Source organism: Hemibagrus wyckioides, linkage group LG02, assembly GCF_019097595.1.
Source record: "Hemibagrus wyckioides isolate EC202008001 linkage group LG02, SWU_Hwy_1.0, whole genome shotgun sequence".
NCBI classification, from domain to species: domain Eukaryota; kingdom Metazoa; phylum Chordata; class Actinopteri; order Siluriformes; family Bagridae; genus Hemibagrus; species Hemibagrus wyckioides.
The window spans coordinates 18,297,310-18,323,211 of NC_080711.1; the positions used below are offsets into that span (position 1 = coordinate 18,297,310).

Below are 25,902 nucleotides of genomic sequence, written 5' to 3' on the forward strand. Positions count from 1 at the left end.
GCAGCCTGCTGGACTTCCTGTACACACCGATCAGGCATAACATTATGACCACCTGCCTAAATATTGTCTAGGTCCCCCTTTTGCTGCCAAAACAGCCCTGACCCATCATGGCATGGACTCCACTAGACTGTAGGTGTGCTGTGGTATCTGGCTCCAGATGTTAACAGCAGATCCTTTAAGTCTTGTAAGTTGCAAGGTGGGGCCTCCATGGGCTTAAAGGATACTTACAGGATTTAAAGGATACCTTTGATTGATACTGACCACTGCAGACCAAAAACACCCCACAAGAGCTGCAGTTTTGGAGATGCTCTGATCCAGTGGTCTAGCCATCACAATTTGGCCCTTGTCAAACTCGCTCAAATCCTTACGCTTGCCCATTTTTCCTGCTTCTAACACATCAACTTTGAGGACAAAATGTTCACTTGCTGCCTCTAATATAATCCCACCCACTAACAGGTGCCATGATGAGGAGATCATCAGTGTTATTCACTTCACCTGTCACTGTTATCTGATAATGTTATCTGATAGCTGTCTGATCGGTGTATCTTGAGTGACAGATGTCTTGTCCAATCAGTGGTAAGAATTCCATTAGTAAACTATACCTACTTTTTCCAGTTTGTCTGAATTGTTGTTTTCGGATTTATTTTGTTTTGAACTTCTCAGCCACCGTACTTAACTGATCCTCATTAGCACTCATTGTCACAGTTGTAAACACAACAGCTTCCTTCTTTCATAAGATAAGTAGAGCATCATGATGGCTTTGTTTCTAGGTGGACCTGGAAATCCTGTAGAATCTCACCAATCAGGTGACGACATCGATACATAAGAGATTTTTTCCCTAGGCATGGATTGCTGAGGCATTACCAGGATTCACAACTTTCTAAACTACACTATATTGCCAAAAGTTTTGGGACATCCCTCCAAATCATTGAATACAGGTGTTGTGTTTCAGGGGTTGGGCTCGGCCTCTTAGTTCCAGTGAAAGGAACTCTTAATGCTTCAGCATACCAAGACATTTTGGACAATTTCATGCTCCCAATTTTGTGGGAACAGTTTGGGGATGACCCCTTCCTGTTCCAACATGACTGTACACCAGGGCACAAGGTCCATAAAGACATGGATGAGTGAGTTTGTGGATTATGGAGGAACTTGACTGGCCTGCACAGAGTCCTGACCTCAACCTGATAGAACACCTTAGTGATGAATTAGAGCGGAGACTACGAGCCAGGCCAAAACTGAAACATCTGCTTGTACATGTACATGAATGTAATATGGAGTTGGCTGCCCTTTGCAGCTATAACAGCTTCAACTCTTCTGGGAAGGCTTTCCACAAGGTTTAGGAGTGTGTTTATGGGAATTTTTGACCATTCCTCTAGAAGCGCATTTGTGAGGTCAGGCACTGATGTTGGACGAGAAGGCCTGGCTCACAGTCTCCGCTCTAATTCATCCCAAAGGTGTTCTATCAGGTTGAGGTCAGGACTCTGTGCAGGCCAGTCAAGTTCCTCCATAATCCACAAACTCGCTCATCCATGTCTTTATGGACCTTGCTTTGTGCACTGGTGTGCAGTCATGTTGGAACAGGAAGGGGTCATCCTGAAAACTGTTCCCACAAAGTTGGGATCCATTTCACTATAATCCAATCAACAACGTAATCAAGGTCTGTTTGAGGAAGTGAGCTAGCGATTAGAAGATGTTTAGAGAGACTGGTTTTGTTAAACTGAACGCAGAAAGCCAAGGCAAGGCTAGAAATGAAATGAAATATTTCTGCATTAGTTTCAGCTCTTCACCAGAATGAGAAAAAAAAAAATCACAATTTTTTTTCTTTAAAGAACCAGCACTGATTTTATTTGTCCTTGATATGATCCAAGCCTGCTTAAACTCCTTATCACAAAGTAATAAGAACATTTTTTCTTTTTTGCAAAGCGTATCATAGGTACTGAGCTGCTAGCTGACTGCACACAAAGACCAGCAGCATCATCAGTGTCTTTATTCACCCAGGAATGTGAATTGTCCTCTTACTGTCTGGAAAGAGCTACAAGGCCATCAAGTCCCACATGAACAGACTGAAGTTTCCCAAAGCTGCCCACAGTAAAATCCCAATCCTCTACAGCTGTTAAGCGCTACTTTGCTATCTATCTTTGCTGCTATATGCACTACAGCTCACTTTTGTGCAATATATATCACTGAACATTATGACCAGTGACAGGTGAAGTGAGTAACACTGATGATCTCCTCATCATGGCACCTGTTAGTGGGTGGGATATATTAGAGGCAGCAAGTGAACATTTTGTCCTCAAAGTTGATGTGTTAGAAGCAGGAAAAGTGGACAAGTGTAAGGATTTGAGCGAGTTTGACAAGGGCCAAATTGTGACGGCTAGACCACTGGATCAGAGCATCACCAAAACTGCAGCTCCTGTGGGGTGTTCCCGGTCTGCAGTGGTCAGTATCTATTAAAAGTGGTCCAAAGAAGGAACAGTGGTGAACTGGCAACAGGGTCATGGGCGGCCAAGGCTCATTGATGCACGTGGAGCGCGAAGGCTGAGCCGTGTGATCCGATCCAACAGACGAGCTACTGTTGTTTAAAATTGCTGAAGAAGTTAATGCTGGTTCTGATAGAAAGGTGTCCGAATACACAGTGCAGGACGGGTCAGGGCTGTTTTGGCTGCAAAACGGGGACCAACACAATATTAGGCGGGTGGTCATAATGTTCTGCCTGATCAGTGTATAATCTCAATATGCGTTTCAATAATCACTGTCCTTTCATTTTTATGTTCTTGATTTAAATTAATTTCAGGAATGTTGTGATATTAAATATCCTTGTTACTGTTTGATTTGTTTATTTAATTTATACCTCACTTATTTAAAATATAATCATAAATCAATAGCCATAAAGTCAGAAGATCTTGAGTGCATTTTTATGAATTTCCTTTTTTTTTTCTTCCATTTCCATTCCTATACCTGTGCTATATTTTTCACATTTGATTTTTCTCTCATCCATGTTGATGGACTGTTGGTTTTATTTTCCATCCTTCCACATTTCCATAGTTTGAATTTGAACCTTGAATCACTTTATGATCTTGCATAAAAGTCCCAGAGGAAAAGGGAATTTGTCTTTGCTCACCCTGGAGGTTTGGGAGTAAGACTTTTCCCTATTCATTCGAACAGAGCGAAGACGCTTCACTGTGCTCTAATTTTCATAAAATTTTCATAAAATCTTTTTTTTAAAAAAAAAAAATCTGATTTCAGATAAACGAGGTCAGAGCAGAACGAGTCGTGTATGATGTTACACACACGGTGCAGACAGCGAGACTCTGGTTGGTTGCCAAGTGACTTGAGGTTGAAGAGGATCATATAACCTCATGACTCATTTAGATTTCTATGTATATCTGTGACACGGATATGTTTACTGACCGCACCACATGCCACCTCAAAGCCATTAAACGGGAGAGAGTTCTAAGCTCTTTTTCCAGGTCAGGGTTGCAAAATCCTGGGAATTTTCAAGCCTGGAATCTTTTCATGGAAATGAATGGGAAATTTGCAAGATTGCAGGTGCGCCTATAACAGGGAACTTAAATGTAGTTAAAAAAATATATATATATCTTGCAGCATATTCTAGGTTAAAACAACCAGAATTGATGCAATTTCAGTTGAATGTCTCCCCTGTATATTCCTCAGTCACATGCCCACAGTACTGCAGGATATATTTCTCCATAACATGCACCGATCATTTCTTGTCCAGCGTCCAAAAAAAAAAAAAAAAAAAAATGTCCCTCTGGGTGAGTAGTCATGTAAATGACACATTTATATTTAAAACTTTCTTGTGCTGTAAGCTATTGTGCAAAATGTTTATTTATGTTTGCATATACAGTTTATATAAATTTCTAAAGAATTAAAATAAATCTTCTCATCAATTCTTGACAACTTTCTGGAAATTTCCCACCCCTTTGCAACCCTACTCCAGGTCTTCATCAGTTCCGGCTTGGTCCTTACCTTACAACTCTTATAAAAACTCACTTTAGTATACTCTTGAATTAAATATTCAATTACACTCATGTCTCTTTCCCAACAAAATATTATATTTAATATAAACCACACATACAGTATGTACTCGAAACAAAAACTAGACAATGGGGACAAAATACTTGAAATTTTGCTCCATTTTATTATCTTAAACAAAACTTTTTCAACTGGTAATTTAAATTAACAATCATGAGAATGTAACGTAAATTAAAAAAAAAAAAACAATGTAGAGGAAATTATTCACAGTGCAAACATCTCTGAAGCAGATCATTACATGCTGTGCCTGCCACCCATGCTATATCCAGTTGGAACAGTAACCATATTTTATCATACAGTCATTATACGACGATCGGCTTCCTCTGATAGTAGGAATAAAAGGGGAGATTTATGTAAAAAGGGCACGTTTATGTTCACATATCTGAAGTGCCTGTTTTACAGCCTCTACAGAGTTAATGACAAAAAAAAAACAAAAACAAACCCATCAGAAAACAAGGAACAGATCCAAAATATGCGTCCAAAAAATCTGAGCAAATGATTACATCAGCCTTCATTGTTAAAAGGAGGCTCCTCCCTTCGTGTGGCAGAGTTTAGCGTGGTTAAATCATTCATTTCTACAGAACAGTAACCAAGTAAACAAAGCTTGAACAGTAGTCTTTGTAATATGCAGAAATGTCTTTATTCACTGTACCAATGAGCTTTTATATAAACAACTCGCATATCAAGTCTCAAACAGGAGCTTCGTTTTGGTCGTCCTTTGTCCTGTTGTCTCTCTCGTCCTTGTCCTTATCCTTACTCTTTTTCGATTTCTTTTTCTTATGCTTGTGTTTTTGTCCCTTGGTATCGGACTCTGATTCGTTGCCCACGTGCTTCTTGTGTTTTTTGTGTTTCTTGTGCTTTTTGTGCTTTTTCTTTTCTTTCTTATCTTTCTTATCCTTCTTCTTTTTCTTGCTGTCCTGACTGCCTGGGGAGCTTGGGCTGCTGCTGTGGGCATGGCTTCCAGTGGGGCTAGCGCTCCTACTGTGGGCAGGACTTGCGCTGCTTTCCTGTCCCTTTTCCTTAGGCTCTGCCTTGTTGTCTGCGTCGGATGCTTCGCTGTCGCTCTCGCTGTAGTCTGGGACGAAGGCAGCCTCGTCCGTTTCCCGTGTTAAGTCTGAGGACAGACGCATGGAACGGGCTGAAGGAGGCTTCACTCGAGCATCGCTTCGGTCAGCATCACTCTTGGTCTCTGTTAGTGTGGTACTTTGGTTCGTTTTGTGTTGCTCCTTGTCTTTTGCTAGCCGATTATCATAGTGCCTCGTTCCTTCTCTGTGTATCGCCTTGTCTGATTTAGAGTCCTCAGTGGAAGCCCTTCTGGACTCCCGGGACGATACCTTCCTGTCTGTGGAGGGACTACGTTCGGATATTTTTGACTCTTGTGATGTAGTAGGAATCCTCTTAGTGGTGTCCATGGTCATTTTTGAGGGTGGAGGTGGCGAGTCCTTCTTCCTGGGTTGTTCTCTTGACTTTGTGTCTCTCTGCCGCGAATCTGAGTGATCTTTTGAGCTGCTGCGATGCTCCTGCTTCTTGTCACCAAGACTTGCGTTGTTTTCTCTACTTGACGGCTTCCTGGATGTTGACGGAGGCCTATCAGTTAGTCTGTCTCTGGAGGACTGAGATGAGGAGCTTCTCTCACTTCCATGGTCACTCCCCCTCTCCTGCACTCGCTCTCGGTCCTGATTTGATGGTCCAGGTTTCTTTCTGTCCGAGACATCGCGTTCAGTGTTGCTCCTGTCTCGATCTTTTCCTCGATCACGCTCCTTTTCCCACTCACCGTCTTTCTCCTTATCACTTGGCAGATCCTTTGTAGGTTTTGCCTCAGGATGAGTGTCTTTAAAAGTTTTATTAGCCTCTTTTTCGCTAGATTTTGCAGCAGCAGGAGGAGCAGTGTTAGCAGAGGAAGCGTTGGCATTTCCAGAAGAGGCATTCGCCAGCTTGGATTCATCGTCTTCAGATTCAAAGTCTTCTTTCTCCCATTTGGAGCGAGGTACCTGGATCATGACTATTTCATCCTCAGCAGGGGTTGAGCTGTCATTAGTGTATTCCTCCAGTGTTTTCACCACAGTCTTCTTCAGGTCTAGTTTCTCCTCATGCCTTTTGATGGGACTTCCACCGGTTGAGCTGGTGCTGTCAAGACACAACGGACTTTATTCATAACATACATATGCAAAATAATAAATAACCTATTCAACAATTTCATGTGCAAATAGTCTGGCAAAATACAGGGCTTCCTAAAAGTCAGGAACTAACGAGGATACATTGAGCAAAACTCAAACATGATGTGGGTGAGATGCTCAGAGTGCATGTAAAGCATTTGCTGTAAATAAAAATACAGTGTACGTGTGAATGAGATCACATTGTGCTGCTGACCAATCATTAATTGCATGAATAACCAAGTGATCATCAATAAATGGTGTTCATCTTACCTGGTGTAATCAACCAACGTGGATCCAGATCGGTCTGTGCCATGCACCTGGCGTCGCAGCTTGACCTTTGACTTCTGGTCTAGTTTGTTCTTCCCAGCACCAGATTCCTCTGAAGAAAGCCGATCAGTACTCAGAATCCTCTTTCCACTCTCTCGATTGAGCTTGATCTTTCTAACAGGTTCAGGTTTAATGTCCATCAGAGAAGGAATTGCAGGCTTCTCCTTCTGCACCGGTTTCTCATTCTCCAACTTCAGCTTGGGCTTGGGCGAGGAAACGTTGGCCGTCTCGGCGACTTCCACCCTCGGAGATTTGTTTGGCATGCACTCTGGCTCCTTCGCGAGCGGCTTTTCCTCTTTTCTTTTACGTTTCTCTACCTTCACATCACTTGCTTTATTGATGGGTTTCTCCTCAGCTTTGATAGGCTTCTCTACCTTGGGCTTACTATCTTTAGCAGGAGGTTTCTCAACTTTAGTTACCTCTTTGACTGGTTCTTTTTTTACTTTAGGTTCCTCTTTGACAGTTTTTTGCTCTTGGTGTTGCTTGACCGGTCTAGACTGCATCAATTTGCGAGGAAGCATGAGTTTCTCAGATGTATGTGGCTTGCTAGCATCAGTCTTTGGAACAGGATCTTCTTTGATCCTTTTAATGGCTGGTTCAGTGGAAATGACCCTTTCCCGCCCTGCATCTGCCTCTTTTTCTCTGGCAGGCTTGGTGCTTTTTGCTGGGGCTTCTTTCTTTTGTGCAACACTCTCAGTCTTGCGTTTAACTTTTTCAGTCTTGGTTTTGGTTTTCTCTTTTTTCTCCTTGTCTGAAGCACTCTTGTAGGGCACAGAGGTGCTATCCATGGGCTCATCCCTGACGGGTGTGGCATCATCACGACTCGAGTTCATCAGCATCGAGTCTCCCTTCCGTTCGTCTTTCTTGGATTCATCCATTGAATCAGAATGACTAAATACATCTCCCTCCTCCCCTTTCCTTTTTTTCCTATGTTTCTTGTGTTTCAGACCCTTAGAGTCCACAGCAGTGCTTGTGGTTGGCTCTCGCTCTTTGGTAGGTTTCAAGCTTTCTTTGTTTATTCCTCTTCCCACTGCCATATTGTTGACATGAAGATGGCCGTACTTTTCTGCGCACCTTTCCTGATACGTCAACGGACGATTTCTTGGCGGGACGGCGTGTGCTGGATAGTCCTCCCGGCGCCCTCTGCCATACGGCGAGTTGTCTCTGGGCCTGTGAGGCGGGAAACGCTCTGGAGAATACGGATCTCGTCCACCTGGACCACGACCCCGGATCTGACCAGCTTGTGGCCCCTCGTAATTTTTGAAATACTTCTCATACCACTCTCTGTACTCCCTCTCCCACTCCCGATACCTTTCCCTTTCATAGGGGTCGCTCTGGTCAATCACTCGGCCATAGTAAGCTTTGGCGTCATATGGAGGAACCTCTCTGTATCTTCCTCCGTATTTGCGTTCCTCAACCTGAGCAGCTGGAGGTGGTTTCTTGCCAGGACTGTAAGTCCTATAGATTGGTGACCGAGAGCGAGATCGATAGATGCCTCCACCACTCATTCCTCCTGCTTCTCTCCCTCTATAGGAAGGAGAGCGTGTTCGGGACCGATGGTATGGAGGTGTGCGGGATCTAGAACGATAACTGCGGCTACGACCTCTGCCTCTTCGAGAGTACGGAGAGTAGGAACGAGAACGTGATCGCGAACGAGATCGGGATCGTGATCTAGAGCGAGATCGGGATACGGAGCGTGAATAGGAACGTGGAGATCGAGAGCGGGACCTGGACTTTGAGTAAGAGTAGGACGAGCCACTGTAGGAGGAGCGATATGGAGACTTTGACCTGTAGGGAAAATAATAGTTCACACTCATTATCGAGTCTCACTTCAATTCAACATAACTTGGAAAAAACATCTCCGTACTCACCTGGAATAAGACCGCCTTCTCTCCTTCTGAATCTTTCTGTACTCCAACAACTCTTTGGCAAAGTCATTGGTAAACTCCTCAAGTTTGGACTTCTCCCTAACAGCAAATCAATAAGGGAACGACTTATTTAAAAAACGAGAGGAAATGAAACTATGAAAGACATATAACAACCATCATTTGAAATATTAAAGTACAATCCGAGTTGAAAGCAAAAGTCACAATTAAAAAAAGAAAATCCACAAATTGCTTAAAACCAACGTACTCTTCCTTCAGCCGACGCTGTTGTCTGTAGAACTCCTCCTTGGACAGAAAGTGTGTTGATGGTATCGGGGGTACTGGGGGGGTTGTGAGTGGGGGCTGAGTACCAGGAGGTACCCAGGGATTGGGTACATTTGTTGGGGCAGGGGGGTAGCCTGGGGGAGGTATGTTGTAAGGGGGGGTAGGTTGTTGCCCCTGAGGGAACTGTATTGGGAACTGTGGGGGCACAACACCAGACGGATGGGGCAAAGTATGCTGAGGGGGAGGGAAAAGAGATGGTGGGTAAAGGGTTGGAGCAACTGGAGGAGGTTGAACTGGAGGAACCAGTGCCCTTGGGAGCCGATCATTAGGGAGTGGCCGGCCTCGGCCTGAGGACCTAAAAATAAGTGTGAAAAGACAAACTCCGATCAAAAAATTTTAATGTAATAAAATCCAAATTTCATGTATTATATAAAACTGTCAGGATGATGCATTTGTTGCTTAGAAATAAAACAATGTACTATCTGAAGTTTTGACACATTTATAGTCAGTTGAGGAAAAGCAGCCAAATACACCAAAACTGTTCTGCCACCTCTTAGATCACAGATAATGTCTCATCACCAACTTCTGTGCTCACATGGGATCTTAAATACTTTAATTTGCACTCCTTTTCCTTATGAATTTTTAAAAAACAGCCTTAGTAACAAAAAATATTTGTTAGCCAACAATGACTATTTTTATAGATTGCTGACATTGCACTCTTATTTACACAAGACCTTTTTGCCTGTTTACACAAGACTCGTTCCGTTTTCTAATATTAAAGAAAACTGCTGTAACATGCAGCAACACTCACGGATCCCATGAAGGCCGGGTTACTGGTAGTCTTGGGGCACCAGGCCTCAGTGGTCCTGAGAATAAAATAATTATTCAGCATGTCAGAAAAGAGAATAACGGTCTCTACAGAAAATAAATTTATAAAGGCATATATTATTCATTTTCAAACACAGCTACTTTAAATTTTTAATACAGTCATGTACTTGTATGTCTTAGTAACATTTAAAGAAATTCACTTTAGCTACTTTTAAAAAACACTGTCATATATAAGCATTTCTGCTGACCTTGATAAACCTGAGGAAAAACAGTGTGTGCGCGCGCATATGCATAATGGCTTACCTGGTCTGGGAATGGGGAGAGGAAGTGTGTGCATATGCTGGCTGATCACTGGAACATGGTGGCCCTAGGGTAAAGAAACAAAAAAAAAAAAAAAAGGTCACTGATGTACATACAAAATGTCCTTATTAATAATTTAAATGCCAGATTATGAGCCAATGAGAACATGCTATACCTTTGGAATAAGTGGAGTAGGAAGCAGACTGTCAGATAAAACCGCAGGTGTTGGCTGTGTTTCTGGCTCTCTGTGGGGAAAAAATGATCTGTATTAAATACCCAGAAAGCAATAAAACTTTCAACTTTTAGTAATTTTATCTTATGCTAATGCAAGAATTATCAAATGCAAAATTAAGAACCAATGCTGAAAAACATTAATATTAAGCAACGATACAAAAAAACAAAAACAAACAGCTAAACTGTTGCTTACTTGGGTATGACGGCATCATCCTGTTTGGGCTGCTGTGGGGGAGAAAGAGCCACCGGTGGAGGAACACTGCTGTTCACGGCCACAGATGGAGCATCGACCTCAGGTGGTGTGGCCGAGGCCTGCTGAGTGACAGTAGTGGGTGGGGTAATGGCAGCAGGGGGTGGGGCAACAGCAGCAGGTGGGTTCTGGGGCGGTGTGTTAGCGCGTAGTGGATCCTGTTGGCGGGAATTCAGAAGTTTGTGGGGCTGAACAGGGCGCTGGACGCGGGGCTGAGGCTGAGGGGCAGGGACAGAACTCTGAGCAGCAGCTTTACGAATTCTCTTGGTGTAGCCTGTTTCATTCCTGAAGTTGTTCACAGCCTGAACAAAAAAAAAAAAACAGCCATTAATTATGTTACAAGAGCTAATGCATCTAAAATGCTAGCTCTGTTTCTATCCACCATTTTACAGGTTCTTACTTGACGTAGGAATTTGTTGGCAATTAAAGCATCAGGTGAAACTTCAGACTGGTTGCAGGTGGGACACACGTGTTCCTCTGACTCCAACAAACTGGTTCGAATACCTGTAGAGACAGGGATCACGTATTATATACCACTCAGTAATCAAACAGTAACACTCCCCTACCTACTGATGTGTTAACAATACTGAATACAAAATGCAGCACTCAGCAAACACTTTCTTTTTCTTATTCTACCCTACAGGGACCTACAATGATGGAGTGAAATCCTCACATAGCTTGCAGCAAAGTACATCTGAACCGTGATTGTTCTCACTCACATTCATCACAGTAACTGTTTCCGCAGCAGGGAATCACGACGGCATCCGTCATGAGGTCTTTACAGATCAGACAGAGCAGCTCATCTGGAACGGGATCTTCATCATCAGATGAGGAAGACTGTTCCTGAGGGACGAAGGGCGGCTTCTCCTTCTTTCCAATTGCATAAGCCTCACTGTTTAAAGCAAAAAGAGTGCAAGATTGAACATCATTCATGCTATGAGACTGTATTTGGCTGATCACTGGTTATACTCTAATTTGGATAGCAGAATGCGGTTTTTGTTAAACATCTTCATATATTTTATAACCAGCCACAAGCAGGTGCCTACACAGGTCTAGCGTAATAAAGAGAGGTTGTGCTTACGCGTCAATGGTGGGAATGGCGTAAGTGCCTGTGTTGGTCAGCATGGCACCTTTAATATTTGGATCGTCAACTTCCATCATGAAGCTGCGAGGAATCCCTGTGCTCTTTTTAATCCGCTGAGGCGCCTCAAAACTTTTATCCTGCTAACACAACAGTCAGGTCCAATTATGGAATTTTTGAAAAATACTTTTTTTATTAATATTTTAAATAATATTTTCTGGGATTAGTCACAATATTCTGTAACAGCATTTTAAGTGTGACTAAAGAGAGATTAATTTGAATAAATATTTCTATAATTATTTATAATAAAATATTAGTTTACTTCTAATCGCTTATTTTTCTTATTTATTAAAAACAAGCACAGTCACTGTTTTGTACTTGGAGGTGTATGAAACCTGGCCATTTATAATTATTAATAATATTACTATTACTACTATTAATGAAAACCCAGTTACCCCATTGGTTGGGCAGTTTCTGATGTAGTGTCCACTTTTCCCACAGCGAAAGCAGGTGTAATTTGGAGGAGGCGGCCCCACCAGCTTCTTTGTGTAACTGAAGAGATGAGGGGGAAAAAAATCTCATTAAAGTAAAATTACTTCCTTTCATTAGGCTTAACAAAACCACTTATTTCCTCAAGGAAATACTCTGGCTTGGAGAATTATGATAAGTGGAGGGTTGAAAGGAAGAAGGAAGAGATAGAAGAGAAGAGATTTATCCTTATGCTGGGACCTAATAGAACTGCAAATTTCAATAATAATGGTGTTTTGGGAGAAAAAGTAATAATGTAATGGTTAATACTTACTGAATAGGGTCGTATTCGTGATTGGACTGCGACATCATTGCTTTGATTTTGTCTTCCTCTGAGGCGTTCGCCTCTGCCAGATTCGCCGTCTGTTCAACAGGCAATAACGGTTTCAAAGGATGACATTAATAATGCAAACTGAACAAGATACCGAGAGCCCAGAGATCCTTCATGCAGTAAAGAGATGCTCCGTTGCTTTATTTGTTTCAAATTAGACAGGGAGTACTGGAAGCCTGGAATGATAAAATATTAACATTTTTCCTTTAGGAGCTTTATAATAATTGCAGCATAGTGCGTTTTATCCATGTTGCTGTAGTTTATCCTGCAAACTGGTAAGATCAGATGATAAATGTTATACTTTAGGAAGTATGTTGTTCCATGAAATACCCAAGTAGTACTGATGAGTAATGCTTGTTACAAATGCTGATTCTAAATTAAATGCACAACAATCAAGGGTGCTACAGCTTTCAGATCACATGACTGAGGGTTACAACATTTCTGATGAACACTCATTTGGAGTTACATTATCCAGACGGACAGATCCTATATCATGCTGAGTGCATTACATCTAATCAGGATCATACAGATTTCCAGTTATCTCTAGGTGTTAAGTCTTCAAACATAGTTAAGCAACTATAAGAATCGAAATCGAGGCTAAGAACTTTGTGCCTTGCCAAAACCGAGGTTCACTCAAGTGGAGTCAAATGTTTAAGGGCTGGAGTAACGGATATGAAATTGTATACCAGCACAAATCTAGACAAAAATCAAAACATGCGTCACGAAATAATGAATGTAAAAAAAAAAAAGAAAAGAAAATCTTCATAGTAAAATGGTCAGAATAACAAAATAAAACGAACACTTCACAGTGGTGTTGAGGGGAAAAAAAAAAACCCAGCGTGGATAAATTGTGAAAAATAAAAAGGCATTTCCTGTACTCCAGGTCACATTAAAGCAAGATGGAAAGCATCCTCTTTACATCACCAAGCATTCTCACGGCTTAGACCCCGAACGTTAACACAAAATCATATTCACAAATGATTCGTTATAACTAATATTTAAATGTTTTGTTTCTCTGCTCATTTAAACCTCGATAAGACCATGTGACATGAAAGTCTGGAGGTTGTAAACGGATAACAGTTGTCTCGGATCTTTCCACACACGGATCCGTATCACGACAAACCGTTTCCGGACAGAAGGGAAGGATCTGATTATCTAAACGTTTGTGTCATCTTCTAAGACAGCAGCTCTGGCGGCATGTCCTGCTGCAAAGCACATCTAAAAATATAATAGAAATATGCTCGTTCTAAGATGTCTCTGTAATAACTTACAGACAGACTAGTGTGGCAGATGCACCACATAATTGCATGAAACGTGTAATTGCTGATATGAAATTTCCTGTCAGGAAACGGGGAAGGAGCCTCCAGGATGTGTGCTTTGTATCAACATGGGAAAATCTTCAGAAGAGGGGACTTTGTGACTTCTCTGTAAAAATCACAAGCTGCAATAGATGGGAGTTCTACATTACCACAAATTCAGAATTAACTATGAACGGTGATGAAACCTCCAAACCCTTACATCATATCAGTCTTATGAGGTTGAACACTGGGATGTTTTACATTGTGATAAAGCTGAGCAGTAAAGCGTGGTACAGACACCAGATGATTCACCGAGACACACGACCAAAAACTTTCAGGAAGATAATACTAACACAAACGTCTACTGCTTGACAAACATATGCTGAAAACCTGGTAATCACACAAACCCCTGAGGTGTGTAGACACGAGGAAAGACAAACCGTGTGATTTCTGTAGCAGCTTAATGACGAGCAACAACATTTCGTCTCAGGACGATACGGTCTTGCTTTTTCAGCCCAAAAAATAGGGATGATTTTGTCTAACATCAATCTTGGACTATGTACTATGTTTATGTTCTGTAAAGCTGCTTTCAGACAATGTCCATTGCTAAAAGCGCTAAACAAATAAAACGGAACTGAATTTGTTCAAGAATGAGTCAGAATCGGATCAAATGAGAATATTATTAACGACAATTATTAAAAAGGAGCTATAATGACATGCACTACTTTCACGCTAAATCGAAATAAACAAATGAAATGTACCTTAGAGAGCTGGGCCAGAGAAATGGAGGGAGAATCATCAATCTGTTTATAAAAAAACAAAATATTGGACAAGAAATTATATTGCAAGTGACATCGAACAACGAAATGGCTCCAAACTGAGTCACAATGTTGAAAGGAAAATACAAAAACTTGGATTAGATAAAAAAGGAAGCACGAATTTTTACGCAAACATTTACATAAACCTTTCCTTCTTTTTTTATTTTTTTTTTTATTTACAAAAGTGTTTTGTCCTCGCTAGCTGAATTAGCGCCATGTTGTTCTGTAAAAACATGCTGGAAATGTTAATACCACCACAGCTGACTTTACCGTAATGTAACGGTCTCCGTTTGGCTTGACTTCGGGGACAGAAGTGAAAACACGAGGCCGTATGAACGATGTTATAACACTTTAAAACGCAGGGATTTTATTGATCAAGCTCAACGTTGTTCAGCATCATACAAAACACTTACTTTAGTCAGAAATAAAAAATAAATGAGTGGCACTGTGAGCACTGATGAGACACCACTGCAAATTGGAACACAGATGATTTTAATTAATAAATAATAATAATAATAATAATAAAGAAAGAAAGAAAGAATGGTGGATGAGAATTTTTATGGTTAGCCATTTTTGCTCAAGTGGTAGCAAATTATAAAAATTTGAGCATGACAAAGAATAAACATAACATTTAAATTAGAAGAAAAACTTCAACATTTACACAAATGTGACTGACAAAGGGTCATCATACACAAAAGAAAATGACCAGGTACAGTTACCATGGAAACAAGCACAGCTTAATCCACTTTCAGAAAGAAATAGAAATTAAAATCTCAGGGTCATGATGGCAAGAAGTTCAAAACAGTTCTAGATGCATTACTGTACAGATTTGTGGTATACTTAGCCTTCACAAGGGAGATTATTATTATTATTATAGAAAGAGCATCTAAAGCATTTACAATAAAAAAATAGTGCAAAAAAAAAAAAAAATCCCACCCAATTTAAAAAAAAAAATAAATAAATGTAAAAACCAGTGTAAATGCAACCATAGACTGGTACAAAAAATATTATGACTTTATGATTGTGATTCTTTATAAAATCTGTGTGTGAGAAAATTAAGGATTAGTAATTAATGGAGAATGCTTAATATTTGCAATTCCAGTCGTATAACTGCAGATCATTTGCTCTTTATGCAAAGATAAAGCAAGCAAAAATATGAAAACCTTATAGACAAGTTTAATATTAAAATTGTACCATAATTATTAAATTAATATTCTTTCTAAGACCATTATCCCCAATGAGAAATACAAGTCCACTTTCCCACATGTACAGACACACACACACACACACATATATACATGCATGTATATACATACACACACACACACACACACAATTCAACAAAACGTCTATGTTTATTCAACCCATATGAAAGGGTTTAATTTAGCTTCTTTTGCCGAATGACTCTGTAGTAGTGAATATCTACATGCAGAAAGAGACACCAGAGATGGACATGCTGCAGATTCGGGAACATTAACACACTGGAGAATTAAACATTAGCTTTAGTAAGACCTTTGAAGTCTTTCGTAAGTCTTATGCAACCCTGATACTTTCCTGATCCGTTGTTGTTTCGGTTAATCATGCTTAACTACCTGCCCCCTTTTCTCGTACACAGATTTAGCATTTCACATGACTTGCACAAAAAAATATAATATACAGGCCATGCAAAGTCTCTTTACTGTTCTCAACATAAGCTTTATTTGTCACTGTATGAATGTAGACAGAAGAATCTGTCAGAGGTCAAGTCATTATCTCTTTAATTGAGAAATATATTAAAGGGAAATAATCTATTTCTCTTTAATATATACATCAACTGATAATGCATGCAATAAATAGAAGAACTGTAGCACATGAGCATTCGTATGTGAAACAAACTGGGAAGATATATGGCGTCTTTGTGGGGTTTTCTTTCTCCTGTGTATGTTGGCACTCTCGGTACACAGTGACTGAAGTTACGTATACTGCTCACGTTTTATTTCTGTCTTTACTTTGTGGAATTGCTAAAATAACACTATGGTTTTATCGACCAATCGAAGCTGCGTTATTTAGAAAAATTACATCCAAGATCTAAAACATTTGGATTTCTAGTTTGTTCAGAATTGGCTAATATGATGATTAGCTGAATTTTATGTGACTTTTGGCACAATTTGAAAAGACTGAGAAATTTACACATGATCAATCAGAAGCCATCAGGGAAAATACTCTGGGGTGACCAGCTACCAGCCAGGGGTGATCTGGACACAAGTGGCCAGCTGTTTACCGTCCAGGCAGGAGATAATCAGCAGAGCCTGGTGATCCTTTACTTACTCATTAAACACAGTGATTCAACCTGCTACTGCGTAATATTTTGTTTAACTTGCCATCTTTATGTAATAATGGATTATATGTTATTATTAAAAAGAAGCAAGTTTCCACAACGGGCATTCTTTCATAAAATAAAAGCAGAATGGGGAAATTGAAGATGCAGCAGCAGTGTTGCTGTATGCTTTTTTTTTTGAGAGAGAGAGACATATTACAAATGCAGAACAAAAGCAGTGTTACTGTTGTACATGTTATCAGTTGTCAGGGGTTAGGGAAGGGGGGGGGTTTGGAGGAGGGCTGAAGTTTTGCCAATTCAGTTTCAATTTTGCATAAAATATACTGATTTATAGTGGCAAATAATAGTATTAGTGGCCTTAAAAAGAAGTTAAAAGCAATTTTACGCTCAATACATACTTGAGTAGAGAGATGTGGTTCAATTTTCCACTGAATCTCCCACATGCACTACATATGGTGTAGACCCTGTATAACACCTGGTATAACACCCTGCATAATTAATGGGTCAGAAATCATTTGGGATTCAGCTGAACATTTTGTTCATATTAATAAGATACTCATCAAGAGTAAAAAACATCAAGAACCTCTTTTTTTGAAGGGGGGGGGCATCTGGAGGAACTTAGGTACATAAGGACTGTAACTGAGGACGCAGTCATGGAGAGACAGGAACACACACTCGTTCCGTCATCATTTATTCCACAGAATCCCTGTTCATCACATCATCTGTTTATCCACACCATCATGTTTACACCAACATTCAAAATGTGCATGAAAACAAGCGGCTCATAAAAGTGCACTGTTAAATAGACTCGTCAAGGGAGAAGTTGGACACTTCATTTAATAAATTAGTGACAATCAGGCACCTTCACCTGAGCATTAATTTTAAGCATTACCATTAGCATTAACTGTTATAACAATTAGCAGAAATTATTAAAACAGACAGTGAAGCTGTTTGGTAAACTTTAAAAATTGGTAAAAAATAAAAATAAAAAAAAATAAAAAAATAATTTTTTTTTTTTATTCATAAAACAGAAAGACATTGTACAAAGTACAACAGACAGACTTTTAAAGATCTTATAAAGATCAGTGTGATCAGACAGTACATCAAACTGTACAGTATACCCCAGTGTGTGTGTTCAGTGTGTAATACAGTGCAGCAGCAAGCGCACACACCTCCATACACATTTCAATGTAATTGCCAGTCTCAGCACAACACATGACATGAAAGAAACAAGGCACGTGAGAGGGAGAGGGAAGAGAGGTGTGTAATGCGTGTGTGAAAGATAAGAATAAATGAGCTGGTGTTACATACGGCTTTTGAAGATCCAACTGATGGTTCAGAGCGATCACTGCAACACAAACACAGGGACAGTAATCAGAAGGGCTCGCCACACACAAGTGCTAACACTACTCATTGAAAGTTAGCATTTACAAATCAAAAGGACATAAAGGGGCATGTGTAAGCAATGAGGGCAGTAGGTCTGTCTGTTCTGAAATGCACACCACTCACACATCCTTCAAACTGGTCCAACTCCTCGCCTAGATGTCTATACATGTTTATCTACCGATTTGCATCTATAAACATATTCTCTTGTCCATCTGTTTAAATATCAGCAAAAATATCTAATGAACTTTTCACAGAGCTGAAATAGGATAATGTTCAAGCAAGACACAGAAGATACACAACGCCTGGTGCTTTAGTGAGCCCAGAGAATAGTGTCTGAGGTAGGCATGTGAAAAAAACTGTTTATCAAACAAACTTTCTGGAAATGTTGACTAATCTTGACCGCCCCTGCAGCCAATTCTGACTGTGCCTACATGAATTAAACATACACTATATACACAATGTAACGAGCACAGTCTCATGGTGGTCTTTCTTTCTACCACCAGTTTCATATCTGGCCACAGGTAAGACCCTGGTCCTGTCAGGTGCTGTTCCAATGCACACACATAGTCTGAGGTTTAGGATTAAGGTGAGACAAAGAGTTGACTTACATGAGAAATGTTTTGCTGGCTGCCTTTACACCACCGATTGGTATTCGCCTGATAATGACGGATGAGTTTTTGGGGATTAGAGCTCCATCGTCGGTGTATTCTGGCGAAAAAGCACATCACAAAGACGACACAGGAACAAGGAATACTTATTAAAACTGGACAATAACATAAAACATGGTCTCGGCTGAAATAAAAACAAAATGTTTTAACTTACGATCAATAATGAAATTAAACAGTTTAGAGCAGAAGCAGTTCTGTCTGGACACCAGAGGGGACCGGCTGCCAAAATGTTAATTATAATAATCAGACCAGTCCAAGCCAAAACACCAGTATAACTCAATTTTTTTTTGCATTTAAAAATATTGCTGACACGAGCTCAATTAGCATCAAATTAAATTCATCTTAATTAGATCTTTCCTTAACAGGAAAATCAATGTAAGCTTCATGCGATTAGACCATCAGGAAATCCTGTGGTACATGCGGTAATGTTTGGTGTAAACATCAGAGTAGGTTAAAGGCAATTTCTGAGAGTTATTACAGCCTTCCAGTCTGAATAAACACAGTTCAGATGTTCTCTGACTTCAGAAAGTTGGCTTCATTTGCAGAACTGTGGCTCACTGGATGATTTTTGTTTTTCGCACCATGCTGTGTACACATTACAGTTGTACATGAAAAATCCCATAGGATTTCAGTTTCTGAATTACTTAAACCAGACCCGTCATCAACAAGCCCTTTTCTGATGTGAAGGTGAACATGAACAGGTTTGTCGTGTTGCCACATGGCAGGCTGATTATATAACTGCACAGATAATTAGCGGAAGCTCCTTTTAAAGCGATCGGTTGGGAGTATTGTTCTTTAACGTTGCATAACTAGTATTAAGTTAGAAGAGGTGTGTGTGTGTATATATAACTGATCTTACCTTCTTTAGTCTGGGCGTTGGTGATCTGGAGGTCGCAGTCAGCGGCTTTCAGCTTCTCCCGCCCCATGATCTGGCGCTTCAGCTCGCTCACGGTGATGTGCAGCCCGTCGAAAGTCACCGTGTCGTAGTTAAGTTTAGAGGAAAACTTATAATGAACACAAGACATTTTTACACACACGCTTTCCTGTCAGATCAGATCAGATTATTTACTATCAACACAATGAGCTAACGCTCCCTTTCCTCTCTATGCCAAGGCCAACAAACCCCATTAAGCCCATAGCCCAACAACAGCAGCGGAATTAGCAGCTAAAGAAAACTCGAAGGATGTCATGATGGATCCAGAGGCGGTTAATGATGACCAAACACTACAAACAGTCCGGAATTAAAGATATTACAACGAGAAATGAGCGTCCGGTGATGGGGAGGTCAGTGTTCATTAAAGCGTCCGTGTGAAAGCCTAAGCAGGCTTCACGGCGTTAGCACGCAACGTCCACTTTCAACAACGATTTTTTTTTACAAATGCAGAGATTTCCAAATGTATAGTCCAAGTGATGGGGGGGAAAAAGCGCAGTCCGATCAAAAAAAAAAATCACCCAATCTTTTAATTTGCTCCAGAAGCGCTCCAACGTGAAATCCAACAAAAATCAAAAGAAAACAAAGCGACAGAGGCCTACAGCAATGCGGCTAGGGAAACTAGCAGCAAGCTAAAAAGGGAACCGTTCTAAAACATTAAAGGAAAACAAAACAAAACACGAACAGTAAATACAATATCCAGCTTCTTGTCGATTCCTGCAGCAATTAAATCAATCGTACAGTAGATCCAAGCGCCGTTGCGGACATTTTAAAGAAACAAATCCGAGTCGTGAATACGCGTTTCGCTAACGAGGCCGTTCACTCCGCGGGGTTAACCACGGCAAAGCGCAGGGGCAACAGCATCTACGTCATAAATATGAGCCCAATGCTGCATTCTGATTTAACACGTGACTCAATTTCGGAACTCGTGTTAGGAAACACCAACTCGGAATTCGTCGACCGGGGACTATACACACGTAATTATATATATATTATATATACGGTCCTCCTCCACCACGAGCTCACCAAGTGACTTCAAATCATTATGGTTGTTTAAAAACAACATTTGCGACGGACGAGGGACAAAACAGCATTTGAACAGTAAACAATTGTTCCCACTTGGAAGTGGGAAGTCGGAGCTGGTCGGATTTAGTTCGGTTATTCAGCCTCCGTGCATCTGAGCCTCCATGGTCATCTTTCGCTAGTAATAATCCCTATTATCATAATCATAAATATTTACATTTATGAATATTATATTTCACACATCATGGTCAATCAATTATAAATCTTGTTGAACCCCTCCCAACTTTCCTGACATGAGTGTGATGCAAAATAAAATGAAAAATGTCCCAACAGGTTGTTTACTTTATGATGTTCTTTGCAGTGACGTGTTGATATGACGTCACTCTTTGAACTCGTAGTTGAGTCCGAGTAGGAATTTCGTGTTGATGTGGTTTTCCTGCATTCGACCTTCGTGCAGTCGAGTTACACTATGAAGAAACTGTTGCGTTCGATTGGAGAATTGCGAGTTACGCAATTACATTAGCATTTCTGAGCATTAAATAAAGCATGCTCTGTACACATACTATGTTGCTTTAGATCAGAGGTTATTTCATACTATGTAGCCTTAGCTAACCACACAATAATCAGAAATAGCATTTAAACCTCCCCATCCCATATTTATTCCACGATCAACTGAAACATAAGTAGAATTGATTTATTTAACATTACTGGTGATCCTAATGAATTGTAAGTTGCTCATAATAAATCAGGTAAAAATACTAACAGCCCCTCATCAACTGCACAAACTATTGCCTCACAACAGTGAGTGCTTGAAATGCTGGTCAGCAAACTATTCCACCTTGCTGGTCAGAGAGGGGGAGTACAAAACACATGTACTAAGAAAGAGGTTGGATAATATGGTGTAATATAGGATAGTAGGATAATATGGTGTAATCTATCCAACGACAATCCACATGTATTGTAGCTAACAAGCTAGCTAATTCGTTTAGCCAAAACTATTAATATAACAAGTGAAAAACAGACTTGACGTTTGTGAGGTAAAATCTAATTTTAAAAGTTTCCATTATATTCATCAACAACAAGCTGACAGTGTTGACAGATGGTCAAGCTGTATTTTAGAAACTCAGAAATTACACTGACCGATTAGTTGCTCAGGAGCTCTTGGTTGCACAGTTCCTCATGACTATAAACTGTCGAAGAAAGGACATAATCTACATTTACATTATTTACTCTCCAGTGTCACCCAAATGAGGGCGAGGTTCCCTTCTGAGCCGGGTTCTTCTCAAGGTTTCTTCCTCATATCATCTCAGGGAATTTTTACTTTGCCACCATAACCTCAGGCTTGCTCATTAGGGATAAATAGTATCTTAACATTAAACTTTATAATTTATATCCTATGTTTCTATATTTTACATATATCTACACTATATTGCCAAAAGTTTTAGGACACCTCCAACTCATGCACCTAGGCATGCAGACTGCTTCTACAAACATTTTTAAAAGAATGGGTTGCTCTCAGGACTTCAGTGAATTCAAGCTTGGTACTGTGATAGGTTGCCAAGTCCATTCGTGAAATTTCCTAAATATTCCACGGTCAACTGTTAGTGGTATTATGACAAAGTGGAAGCAATTGGGAACAACAGCAACTTAGTGACAAAGTCATAGGCCATGTAAAATCCCAGTGCATGCTTCTCTGTCTGGCAATCCGATGGACGAGTCTGGGTTTGGTGGTTGCCAGGAGAATGGTACTTGCCTGACTGCATTGTGCCAAATGTAAAGTTTGGTGGAGGGGTATTATGGTGTGGGGTTGTTTTTCAGGGGTTGGACTCGGCTCCTTAGTTCCTAATGCTTCAGCATACCAAGACATTTTGGACAATTTCATGCTCCCAACTTTGTGGGAACAGTTTGGGGATGACCCCTTCCTGTTTCAACATGACTGCACACCAGTGCACAAACCAAGGTCCATAAACGCTTGGGGGAGTGAGTTTGGTGTGGAGGAACTTGACTGGCCTGCACGGAGTCCTGACCTCAACCTATTAGAACACCTTTGGGATGAATTAGAGCGGAGACTGCGAGCCAGGCCTACTACTTTGAGCTTAGTTTGACCCTACATCTTACCTTGTTTTATTTTGCTATATTAAACTTGATTTATGAGACAGGGCCCAGGATAGCTGTGTAATCCTTGGCATGCAAACATATTTTCCACCTTGACACTCCAATCACTGGGAGGAGCTTTATGAGAGGTGCACAGAGATGTCTAGGTAAGTCTGTCGATGCTCAGGCCATCAGCCTGGACAAAGGAGCTTATTGTGTTAGCTGTCTGTGAAAGATTGTCAGTTAATCTGAGGCTCAAATACCCAGTTTGGATCAAATTGCAAGGCTCTTAGGCCACCATAAGGGAACAAACCAAAGGTTCACCTTCATGGAATACTGTGAGGTCAGTCAATTTGGAAAAAAAAAAAAACTGAGTTTGAGTGCTATGACCTTGAGCAGAAACTTTAGGTTTAATCACAGAGTCATGTGGCCACCAAGGCATGCAGTTCTCATAACAAAATATTATATACCAAAATATGACTGAGCAAAAAAAGGCAGTTTTTATAATAAGTAGTTTACTATTTCATATTTAATTAGAAATTTATTAACACGCTTTCTTCTTTTTCTTTCTTTCTTTCTTTCTTTCTTTCTTTCTTTCTTTCTTTCTTTCTTTCTTTCTTTAATAATTACTTCTTTCATTAATGTATTTTAAAATAATTTAATTTTTATGTATTTACCAAACTTGTTTCTTCTTTAGTGAAGTTTTCCACCACTTTGCAGGTAATTACAGAGCATTTCAACATCAAATGTGTTGTAATGCACATGTCTGGTCCTGAAGCATTTCTGGTGCCATTTTTAAATCACACAAAACAAAATGACAAAAAACTGAACAGTTAGGGTATTTGCAAAATCTAGACAAAAATAAGACTTAAAGGCAACTACTTTTCAGTCAAAATCTAAACCGTTTACCTCAGGTACCTCAAAGTATCCAGATGTGTATCCTTATCTGGTTGAAATTGTGTGCTTCTATATGAGAGCAGCTGTGAAAGCTCATCACAGTCTGGACGCTTATAACTATTTGAAGTTGAAGCAAGTCAAACAGTGTCAAAATTTTACTATGTTTGGTTTATTGCTAAGGTGATTGGGGAGGTTTTTACTGGACATTGTGCTTACATGGGTTCTAATGTTCGAGTACCAAAGACGTCACTTCTGTAAACCCAGGAATAGATGTTCAATACAAGGTGCAAACTGCTCTATAGGTCTCTATAGAGCAGTTTGCACCTTGTATAGAGCTTTTAACAGAATGTATCCAAGACTCAATGCATGATCTGTGTATGGCCTTAATACAGACATGATTTTTTTTTTCTTAACATCCTTTATTGTTAGCTATATTAGCTTTATTGCTTCAATGCAAAACGAATGAACCAGATTTAAAGTTTCTTTAATGCGTGATTGTTGACTTTTGTCCAGATTGTGCTACAAGAGCACACTTGTGTCACACATTACAGTTGTTAATAGGGTGTGTTAAAATCGGGACCATGATAATATGATGATACTATTATGAAACAAAAATTTTTTGATACTCACTTTTCCCTAACTAGACTCCATTACTGTACACCAATTTAATAATTAAATACATCAGTTAATTATAGGCTCTTTTTTTTTTTGTCAAAACCATCAAAGCTTTTTTGTTTCTTTTTTTTAAACATGTTTTTCTACTTTATGGCCACCAGGTGGCGGTAAAGTGTAATTCTTCAGTTTTTAATGCTTACCGTTTTCAAGGCAGATTAAATAGTTAATTATTACATTTATAAATCTATTAATTTAATTATTTTGTTCCTATTGTTGAGATTTCTGTAGTGTACTCCATCATACTGAATAGTTTTACTGGTCAATCTTGTGGCACTTGACTGTTTTTGTTTTTTGCTTTTTAAAAATTTTTTTTTAATAAACACTACTGTACAGTTTGCTTTGCTTATATCAATCTATACAGAATAATAATAATAATAATAATAATAATAATAATAACGACACTAACTGATCTAAACACAGCTACAGTCCACATAGCAGCATGTTTTATATATTTCTCCTGCCAAATATGAACCGTTTTCGGTTCTATTTTGATATTGACGTTGATTTGTCTTTAGTAAGCTTTACGTACTCTGCAGTGTCCATATAGATATGCAGATAAACAATTATATTGGAAACAGAAAGATATGGAAGATGCCAATTATGGATTTCTTTCCTGCATTTTCTGATACCAACAAATGTAAACTGACTCTCTGAGGATCAGAGAACATCTGTGTGTGTTTCTGTGTGTCTTACTCTTTCTGTCTTTCAGAAGTAAATTCACATTGTCTTAATGTCTAATGTCTTTATCACACACACACACACACACACACACACACACACAAGTTAACCAGATAGATCGAACACACTCATGCCCTCATCACCGACAAACATGTATCTATCTGAAAAATATTAAACAGGAGGATGTGGCTGTCTTTCCGCCTCTTTTATATGGTTTAAAATGCTACAGTCCTTCAGGTTACATAACGTTCATGGAGTTTTTGAATTAGTGAGGTTGACTCATGGCCTGACTCAGACGTCAGCTTGAACTCCACTCAAAAATGAAAACTTCTGAAAAAAAATTACCCATCAATCTCAAGACAGTAAACAAATATAAAACAAATTCCCCAACCATAAGTGTCCATAATGTCTGTCAGTTTCGTGACTAATTTTATAGCAGTGCTATGTGCATCTAGCTCAAAGTAGTTATTAAGCACAACAACCAGAAAAAAGCACTATGCATTGTTGGTAAAACTGTAATAATAGTGTGGTACCCCAAATACTTATAGAGAGAGGGAGAAGGTAGCATTGGTTATGAAACATTCGAAAAGATTGAATGGAAGAGGTCATGGTACTGAAAATGGACTTGCTTGTGGTAGTGGTAATTACATACACATCAACCTTCACTGCATTCAGAATCTAGAATAATTTTAACCTTACAAAATAAAAGCATGGTGCCTGGGTCACATGTTTCTAGAAGGCTCAACATGGGGGAAAAAAAAAAAAAAAGTTTTTCAATTCAATTTATTTGTATAGCGCTTTTAACAATGGACATGGTTCAATGGACACGCAGCTTCACAGAAGTATAGAAACATTGAAAAGAAAACTGATAAAGTT

At 39.7% G+C, this 25,902-nt stretch overlaps 1 protein-coding gene across 2 annotated transcripts; it reads right to left on the reverse strand.

Moving 5' to 3' along the window:
* Positions 1-4,139: 4,139 nt before the first annotated feature.
* rbbp6 (retinoblastoma binding protein 6) lies at positions 4,140-20,514 on the reverse strand. Of its 2 annotated transcripts, none has more exons than XM_058376480.1 (17): positions 19,588-20,514; positions 18,669-18,768; positions 17,986-18,022; positions 14,301-14,342; positions 12,185-12,273; positions 11,838-11,934; positions 11,383-11,522; positions 11,021-11,193; positions 10,702-10,805; positions 10,245-10,603; positions 9,993-10,062; positions 9,821-9,884; positions 9,501-9,555; positions 8,673-9,044; positions 8,411-8,506; positions 6,483-8,327; positions 4,140-6,183 (listed from the first exon to the last, which is right to left on the reverse strand). In XM_058376480.1, exons 1-17 carry the CDS (start codon positions 19,751-19,753, stop codon positions 4,746-4,748), a joined length of 5,247 nt encoding a protein of 1,748 aa, XP_058232463.1. In that variant the 5' UTR covers positions 19,754-20,514; the 3' UTR covers positions 4,140-4,745. The 2 variants fall into 2 exon arrangements, with proteins under 2 accessions (XP_058232463.1, XP_058232453.1); XM_058376470.1 differs by having other exon boundaries at positions 11,383-11,525.
* Positions 20,515-25,902: the final 5,388 nt, after the last annotated feature.

Excerpts from the sequence above, each read along its gene's own strand:
- rbbp6 (XM_058376470.1), bottom strand. The coding sequence starts at position 19,753 with ATGTCTTGTGTTCATTATAAGTTTTCCTCTAAACTTAACTACGACACG. Across the intron at positions 18,769-19,587 it reads CAACGCCCAGACTAAAGAAG|AATACACCGACGATGGAGCT; the intron begins GTAAGATCAGTT and ends CTTTTTCGCCAG. Across the intron at positions 11,194-11,382 it reads GCCATTCCCACCATTGACGC|TGAGGCTTATGCAATTGGAA; the intron begins GTAAGCACAACC and ends TGCTTTAAACAG.